Here is a 10,000-nt window from a genome sequence, read left to right as displayed (position 1 = left end):
TAGTCTGGAATTGATTATTTAAACAAAGATATAAGAAAAACAATAAGAATGGTTAAGTTATTCCTTAAGTATATTTATAATTCACCTGTAGAACTATTGTTTTAAGTGTTGAGGGCGATAATAATTAGTTTTTGAAAGAGACTTTGGGCTCCTTCCTGTCCCACCCATCGCCCCGAAGGCCAAACACCGTAAGGAGGGTCAGAGTTGAATTTGGGCTTCACATCGAACCCAACATGTGCACGGTGAGGAATCACCTGCCTCGCTAACCATTCATATCCTTCGCTGAGTCGATATTCCTGGTATCCTGGTGAATTTCCATTGACTATTCGTCAAACTTTATCTACGAAGACGAGTTTATTTTTATGGTTGTCTTCTGGAAGACTAAAAAAATAGACATTAAAAGATTTAAGGCAAAATCAAATACTAATCATGAATGCTTATGTGCACAGTGACTGTGACAAGAGAGAGACAACTTAAAGAAGTGAGTTGGTTGCTGTGCTCTGGATATTTGTCAGCGGATTTTAGAGAATTGTTCGAGATAAACTGAACTTTTATCATGCAGTTAGATCAGATACTCAGTGCCGCAGTAGCGGCTGTCAATGAGGTACAGCAATTACCCTCGCCTGATGTACCTCAGTATTCGCCCACTTACCCTTCTTCCTCCTGTGCTGCCAACGACCAGCAACATGCACAAATCCATTGTCCGACATTACCTCTCAAGTATGAAAGGACGGAACCCGAAGAAACTTCTACCGATTTGAACTACCACAGCCAACAAACAGAGCATTTGATCGCCGATAGCAACACTCCCAGATATCCAAATGTGAATACTCATGAAAAAGATACCTCAGCCGCAAAGAACGCATTTCATGTTTACAACGAAGCCTTGCACGAAGTACAGGACAATGACGGATTCGGGGACATCTCGTTTTTCACCCTCGACGATGACAATCTCGTCATAACCTCTCAGCAGGCCCTTGAGATGTTCGAAACGAAGCCAGACGAATCTCACAAGCAAAACGCTTTTTCTTACGAGGCCTCCTTAAGCAACAATGGAACCCGACCCGAAATCAACACTCCTTCGATTGATATGACAGAGGCTGGATCGACCAATGACAGTATTTCTCAGCAAGAAGTCTCCGCTCAAGTCAATGATCATCAAACTGCCATCGCTGTCAAAGGCGAAGAGCAAAATACTGCCGGGGAAATTGATGTCAGTGACGTTCTAGACGAGTGGCCGGTTTTTTTGGAAAATGAAATACCTGTCACGAACGGTTTGCAGGTGACGGAAGTGACCGAAGAAGTGCCAGTGATATCATCCGAAGTAGAAGTGCTGACATCCCTAGATGAGCCTCAGTACACCTCATTAGCACCAGCAGTAACCGAGTCAACACAAGATGATCTTGGATCCCTCGCCGACCAAGTCCTCCAATCCATCCCCGGGTCGACTTTGGATGCCACCGTCGACGAAAACGGCAGATTTGTAGTGCAAGTCGTGGGTCCTGGAATGAACATGGCCATTCAGAACGACTTCGTCACCAAGGAGAGAGACACGTCTGCATCAAATTTTGAGCAACAGATAAACCCCCTCAAACATTGATGTTACGAATTCTCATTATGCCCCTGCCTTGGCCACGGGCCCGTACGCTAAGTACGACGATCAGGCAGCGATGGGCACGTCTGCAGAAGACATGTCTGCAACACAAAACTCATCTGGGATGATGGGAAGACCCAGAAGTGACGCGAAGAGACACTCAAGTGTACTGGCAGCTCTCAGAGACTCCATATATACGTCTCGTGCCAAAAAAACGCTCCTATGACGACACATATAACGACCGTTCATCAGCAAAGAGACGACCAGCAGACATTCTCAAAGATCTACACATTGATTATGAAAAGCAAGACAAAAGAGACCCCTATTATCCCAAGTCCAAAATGGAAAACCGCCCGTCCCTCCACTCTTCAGAACGCTCCTATTCCCCCCGCATGAGAGAATCCTTCCAATCCCCCAAATCTGATAAGGAATCGTCCAACGAGATTTTGGTCTTGCGACCGGAGGAACTTCAATCGGCCCTACTGAAGAAGAGGCGTCACAGCGCCTCTCCCCCTCTCATGATCATGAGGCCCGACGATTTGAAAGGTGAAGGGGAGGACGGCGCCAATGATCCTCTTCAGGTCCAGCTGGTTTACCTCGTTTACCCCCATGGACGGATCTGGAGCGAATAACTCAGGTAATGGCATTTAGGGGGGGGGGGGGGGAAGTTGGTTTTGTTGCTAAGGGGTTTAGCAAGGTTCTTGCAAACAGCTTATTTTTTAAGACATCGGCAAAATACTCTCTCTCTCTCTCTCTCTCTCTCTCTCTCTCTCTCTCTCTCTCTCTCTCTCTCTCTCTCTCTCTCTCTCTCTCTCTCTCTCTCTCTCTCACTACATGTTAATCACAATATAATTTTTCCAGTTTTATCTAATACTGTACTCTGTTTTTATCAATACAAAGAAACTAATGTATTTACTAAAATGTGGTTTATGTATTTAAATCTGACAAAAAAATGCGCTAAATTTCCAAGCACATGAGATGAAAATGATTATTACCATATTAAAATTTGCACATAGAAGTATACAACTTGGTGGAATGACATACAAAAATACGTCTTTATTTCATGACCTGTGTAATAAGAATTTGAAAGAATTTTCATCCTAAAAATAGATTTATAATGATAGAAAACAACCAAGATTTGCCTAAATTATAGTTAAATTTGATAGGTAATACACACCATTTGCACATATAAACAGAAGTTTGCAAATTTGTTCGTGTGCTTGTGTGAAAGGATTCCTTCATTCGTTTGCAGATGACATCGTGAAATGAAATTGCAAACGATTATCCCATATATATATATATATATATATATATATATATATATATATATATGCATATATATATATATATATATATATATGTATGTATATGCATATATATATATATATAATGTATATATACATATATATATATATATATATATATATATATATATATATATATATATATATATATATAAATATACAGTACATATATGTATATGTATATATGGGTGTGTACATATACTATATATATATATATATATATATATATATATATATATATATATATATATATATATATATATATACTGATATATATATATATATATATATATATATATATATATATATATTGATATATATATATATATATATATATATATATATATATATATATATATATATATATAGATATATATATATATATATTGATATATATATATATATATATATATATATATATATATATATATATATATATATATATATATTGATATATATATATAAATATATATATATATATATATATATATATATATATATATATATATATATATATATATATATATATATACTGATATATATATATATATTATATATATATATATACTGATATATATGTATATATATATATATATATATATATATATATATATATATATATATATATATATATATATTTATATGTATATATATATACTGATATATATATATATATATATATATATATATATATATATATATATATATATATATATATATATATATATATATATATATATATATATATACATATACACACATACAGAGTAAACGAAATAAAAAGTAAAAAAACAACCTTAAGGTTCAATTTAATATATCACTTATAACGTAGTGTGAGAAAAGAATGACACAAAAACAAAACTTAAGCATTTTGCCCCACAGGACCCGTGGCACCAACACAGTCCCACGCGCAGTTGCCAGTGCATGTAAAAGATCTATGCATAAAATGAACCGTATGAATGTATTAAAAAGGATTAATTCTTATATGAAAATATCAGTTTAACAAATTCGCCTCATTAATATATATATTATCTCTAAAAACTGTTTCACATATCTTGTATGTCATAAGAGTCGTTGGCCGCTTTAAACTTTCTCCCCCACCTCCCGAGATGAATGTAAACAAGGAAAATTGAACAAAAATTAATTTCGTTAAACTAAAGCCTTTTCTTGGGAAATAGAATGTGGATTCGTAAATTCCAGACAATTATTGATAGAAATTGGTCGGCACTAGTATCCTACAGAAAATGATATCTCATAGATAACGATATGAGTGAAACCGATGGGAGCGGGGGTTATCAGCTGTGGGGGATGCGCCTGCGGCCATGTAAGAGAATGTTACTCAGACAGCAAGTGACTGTAGTGAGTAGTGACCAGTCGGTAGTTTGTTCCAGATTCTTCGTAGTCATTCTCGCATGTCAAGTTACTGCTACTATGGAAATCGTTAAGCACAATTAGTTTTATCCTTTTGACGACGAATAACAGTCAATTTACGGTAGCATGTGTTTGATTTATACGACAAACGGAACTTGGATCTACGTGACTGGCGTTATACTGGGCGATTTGGGTAAGTGGCGTTTCTTAAGTGATTTAAGTTGTTATATACTGCAAAATCGTAGCATGACTCTGTAGGAATGCAAAAGACGGTCCATTAATCTGGAAGAAGAGTTTAGAAATTAAATACCACAATAGTAGGGTTGCCAAAACTGATAACCATATAGGCTACTATCCCAATCTGTTTCAAGGTGGAAAGTGATGAACGCAAAACCTAAGATATTCATTAAGATTGCTGTTTGGGGTTAAGTGAAAAAAAAAATTGCAGTACCTAGTATAAGCTCAAAAGCTCTGCATATTTATGTAATGCAAACGAGGCTTGCGGAGTGATCAGTAAGGAACCAGGATCCAAGTTACGAAAAAACAAGAGCTGCCAAAAGAATCGGGGTTCTACCGTTAATGTACAGAATTGAAGTAGATATGAGATTTCTAAGGTAATTTGTAAAGTAACTTTATTAATGTAACATATCACGTTGACCAAGTGTTATCGTCTGGTAGTTTATCAAGGTTAAAGGGTACGTGTACGGTAAGTAATTGTAAACAACTAGTGGAAGTACCATATCAACTGTACAACCGCTCGTATCCTAATTATAGTTGTTGCTAAGTGGTTTAGCGTGGTTCTTGCAAACAGCTTATTTTTCAAGGCATCGGCAAAATTCTCTCTCTCTCTCTCTCTCTCTCTCTCCTCTCTCTCCTCTCTCTCTCTCTCTCTCTCTCTCTCTCTCTCTCTCTCTCACTACAGTTTTTCCAATTTTATCTAATACTGTACTCTGTTTTTACCAATACAAAGAAACTAATGTATTTTCTAAAATGTGGTTTATGTATTTAAAACGGACAAATAAACCTGCGCTAACATTCCAAGCACATGAGAGATGAAATAACTATTTTTCTTTTAATTGTTAGTGTTAAGAACGGCATGTCCTTTAGCCTTATGTCGTTTCATGGCAACAGCCGATGTCATCCTGATAATTGTACTGTAAGTCTTCTGACCGCTCCTGGTGGACGCGAAATAGTTCCAAACGTAAGACGTATTTATCTCGCAAATGGATTTACAATTACTATTATTGTTTAATTGTCTGGCGAAAGTTAGCAATACGAAAAAAATCAAGAAATGCGGACATTTTATACCTATCCTTGGGTTGCCAGGTGCCTATTTTGTATAAATGATAAAATTAGTTCACATGACAGCCACGGCTACTCGAGGCGTTTTCTATGAAGGCTTTGTGAAGGAAGGTTCCAGGGTGTTCCATTAGAGAGAGAGAGAGAGAGAGAGAGAGAGAGAGGAGAGAGAGAGAGGAGAGAGAGAGAGAGAGAGAGAGGGTGTGTGTGTGTGTATGTTTTCCACACCCCACTCAGTGTCGCATATCCTTGTCAATTACTCTTCTTTGTGTGTTCCCAAGTAACCAAATTCCCCTATCTGCAATTTCTGTACTTTGAAAGCACATTATTATGCTAAAGGTTTGATTGAAATTTGAAGTCCTATATATATCAAATCTCTTCAGCATTATGAAATCACAGGTGATGTTTTATTTGCATTGCTTTAAAGTGCGTGGTCGGGCATTTGGCCAAAAATGTACAAGTGTGAATAGTAACAAGCAAACTTCGAGTATTTTAGTTCAAGTTTATTGAATAAAAACATTAAATTTTAAAAATTCAGTAAAATTGATGCTTTCAAGTATTAAAAGAAGTACATATATTTTTTGGGGGAAATTTCTGATTATTACCAATGATTGACACCAGCTTTATGTTTAATAATTGTTTAAAAAATTCTCATTGCAGGAAAAATAAATATAGAAAATATGTTCTCAAGTGTTTGAAGATTGTGCGCAATTGCTCTCAGAAAAGCTCTCTATTTTTTCTTAATATTCCTCATATTTCTTGATGATAGACATGAGCCCATTCACACTTGTATATTTTCCGCCAAATGTCCGTCTGTCAAATGACTGTCAAACAAATGTAGTCGCTTAAATGTCCTTTATGCCAAATGTCCATTCGACTAAATGTACGTTAGCTAAATGACCGTAGGTTTAAATATCTGCCAGGCTAAATGTCCGTCGGCTAAATATCTGTCAGCCAAATGTCTGTCCGCTAAATATCTGTGCATGCAAATATCCGTCGCCAAATATCCGTCTGTCAATTATCCGCTAGCTGAATGTCTGTCTCCCAAATATCCGGCAGCCAAATGTCCGGCGGCCAAATATCCGCCAGCCAAATGTCCGTCGGCTAAGTGTCCGTTTCCCAATTATCCGTCGGCCAATTGTCAGTTACCCAAATATCCGTCAGCCAAATGTCCGTTGGCTAAATGTCCGTTTGGCCAAATATGTCTCCCAAATATCCGTCAGCCAAATGTCCGTCGGCTAAGTGTCCGTTTCCCAGTTATCCGTCAGCCAAATGTCCGTCGGCCAAATGTCAGTTTCCCAAGTATCCGTCAGCCAAATGTCCGTTGGCTAAAAATCCGTTTGGCCAAATATCTGTTTCCAAAATATCCGCCAGCCAAATGTCCGTCGGCTAAGTGTCCGTTTCCCAAATATCCGTCAGCCAAATGTCCATTGGCTAAGTGTCCGTTTGGCCAAATATCTGTCTCCCAAATATCCGTCAGCCAAATGTCAGTTTCCCAAATATCCGTCAGCCAAAGGTCCGTTGGCTAAATGTCCGTTTGGCCAAATATCTGTCTCCCAAATATCCGTCAACCAAATGTCCGTCGGCTAAGTGTCCGTTTCCCAGATATCCGTCAGCCAAATGTCCGTCGGCCAAATGTCAGTTTCCCAAATATCCGTCAGCCAAACGTCCGTTGGCTAAAAATCCGTTTGGCCAAATATCTGTTTCCAAAATATCCCCCAGCCAAATGTCCGTCGGCTAAGTGTCCGTTTCCCAATTATCCGTCAGCCAAATGTCCGTCGGCCAAATGTCAGTTTCCCAAATATCCGTCAGCCAAATGTCCGTTGGCTAAAAATCCGTTTGGCCAAATATCTGTTTCCAAAATATCCGCCAGCCAAATGTTCGTCGGCTAAGTGTCCGTTTCCCAATTATCCGTCAGCCAAATGTCTGTCGGCGAAATGTCAGTTTCCCAAATATCCGTCAGCCAAATGTCCGTTGGCTAAAAGTCTGTTTGGCCAAATATCTGCTTCCAAATATTCGCCAGCCAAATGTCCGTCGGCCAAATATCCGCCAGCCAAATGTCCGTCAGCCAAATATCCGTCGGCCAAATGTCAGTTTCCCAAATATCCGTCAGCCAAATGTCCGTTGGCTAAATGTCCGTTTGACCAAATATCCGTCAGCCAAATGTCCGTTGGCTAAATGTCCGTTTGGCCAAATATCTGTCTCCCAAATATCCGTCAGCCAAATCTCCGTCGGCTAAGTATCCTTCGGCCAAATATCCGTCAGCCAAATGTCCGTCGGCTAAATGTCCGTTAGGCCAAATGGCCGGGAGCCCTAAATGGATCTTTCCATGAGAAGAAAGGAATCTAAAGAGGTGATTGGATCCAGAAGGTATCCGATTGGGGACACTGCTGGCAATTTCTGTTCCCGATTTTGTCCTTATTGTAATATATCATTTATGTTTCATTCAGTGAAAAGGGTGGATTACTATTTGATATCATATAACAAAAGGGCGTTTGATAACCTAAGATACACATACATACATACATACACACACACACACGCACATATATATATATATATATATATATATATATATATATATATATATATATATATATATATATATATATGTGTGTGTGTGTGTGTGTGTGTAGTGTATACATTGTTTCCTACAGGAATTCTCATACTTATTAGACTGAGAAAATACGAGGTTTCCTGTAGGAAACATTGACGTCATTAAGGCAATCGCTTTCAATGATACTTGTATTAGAGAGAAACAGTGTCCCAAAAACACACACACACTCACATACACACACACACACATCTCCTGATAATTTGAGTTCCATATGGTTATCAGGTTAACAGGAAAACTGATTTTTTTCCATTTATTATTTAGCGTGTGTGTGTGTGTTTACAACACATGTATTGAAGAGACAAGGACTTCAAGAAATACCATTCACTAAGTTGCCAAGTGACTCCCAACTGGTGATTTATTTTTTTATTTATTTTATTTGAAAGAGACCTTTCAACCTTGTCCCAGAAATCCTGCTGCCATAGGGCCATAAATTTAAGAATTATTTTCTTACTATTATACTCATCATTATTTGCAAAGGAACTTTACTATAGTATGTTTTTCAATTTTAAGATCGAGAATTATTTTATTTCGAGAATTATTTTATTTCCTAGAATCATAAAATCATTATAGCGTCTTGATTAATAAAGTTATACAGTATTTAAAATTCAATCTTATAATTTTCTTATTACACTTATAAAAACAAATGGTGTTCGTTTGACTTTCCTAACTTTGGAATTTAAAATCTCTTGATCTTTTCCGTTATCGTTTATTTGCTATTATCTCAACAAATGTCTATTTTTCAATCATGATCTAGAATTGCAGACTTGATTTATAATTTCTCTCTCTCTCTCTCTCTCTCTCTCTCTCTCTCTCTCTCTCTCTCTCTCTCTCTCTCATACACAGCATGTGCATATACATAGATACGTATATGTGTATATATATAGTATACACACACACACACTCTCTCTCTCTCTCTCTCTCTCTCTCTCTCTCCTCTCTCCTCTCTCTCTCTCTCTCTCTCTCTCTCTCTCTCTCTCTCTCGCCATCCTTAGAATCACTTTTATATCATTTGATGGATATAAATACAATATTTGCTATCATTAAAGTCAATCACATATTTCCTCCTCGTAAAGAAATTAGGTGTGGTTATAATCTCCTCTCTTTAACATTTTTCCTATTCCTATTCTTTACCGGTTTTGAGCAGAAAATGGGCAAATGTCCTCCCATTCATGGGAACATCTCCAATGACAAATATAAACATTATTGCTGATTCAGAGGTTTTAATATATATTTATATCAAATACTTTTTGTCAATTTTTCCAACTGCTATTTTTAATTTTTCTTTACCTTCCTGCTAAAGAGCAACTTGTTAGTACCATATCATGTAGATGTTTTGTGCTAAGGAAGAGAGTATAATCGAAATCATTAATTTCTGATATTCACAAATTATGCTGAGTCTTGTTTGTAACCATAATCTAATGTTTTTCTTTTTACTTACAGGAAGGTCAGAGAAATAGAATGCCTTCGGAGATGATTTACAATAATCAAGGATTTCCTGGGGTGAGTCTCTCTCTCTCTCTCTCTCTCTCTCTCTCTCTCTCTCTCTCTCTCTCTCTCTCTCTCTCTCTCAAATAATTCAGCCAATCGTATTCGTAGCCATCACTTAGGTCTGGGAAAATTTCAAGTTCATTCAATGAAGGATAATTTTTGCTCATCTCTCATGACATCACAAATTGAATAATAATTTTATTGGTAAAAGTAACATTTTTATCCACAAATTAAACTAAATATAGTTCATGAACAAAGTATCAAACAAAACTAAGTAATCTAAACTAGCTCTTGAGAGTATGAGAATAATCTAAATACTATATCTTT

General features: G+C 36.7%; 1 protein-coding gene across 1 annotated transcript in view; it reads left to right on the top strand.

Annotated features, from left to right (window-relative positions):
- The first annotated feature begins 9,628 nt into the window (after positions 1-9,628).
- Positions 9,629-10,000, top strand: part of LOC137634802 (protein C-ets-2-like) — a 17,425-nt gene continuing 17,053 nt past the window's right edge. Inside the window, exon 1 of the mRNA XM_068367349.1 lies at positions 9,629-9,685. Within this exon, the coding sequence (XP_068223450.1) occupies positions 9,644-9,685 (42 nt within the window). The 5' untranslated portion in view covers positions 9,629-9,643. The remainder of the gene's footprint in view (positions 9,686-10,000) is intronic.

Source organism: Palaemon carinicauda, chromosome 45 (assembly GCF_036898095.1).
Source record: "Palaemon carinicauda isolate YSFRI2023 chromosome 45, ASM3689809v2, whole genome shotgun sequence".
Lineage (NCBI taxonomy): Eukaryota > Metazoa > Arthropoda > Malacostraca > Decapoda > Palaemonidae > Palaemon > Palaemon carinicauda.
The sequence above is the reverse complement of the archived record's forward strand: the minus strand, read 5'-3'. Positions and strand labels throughout refer to the sequence as shown.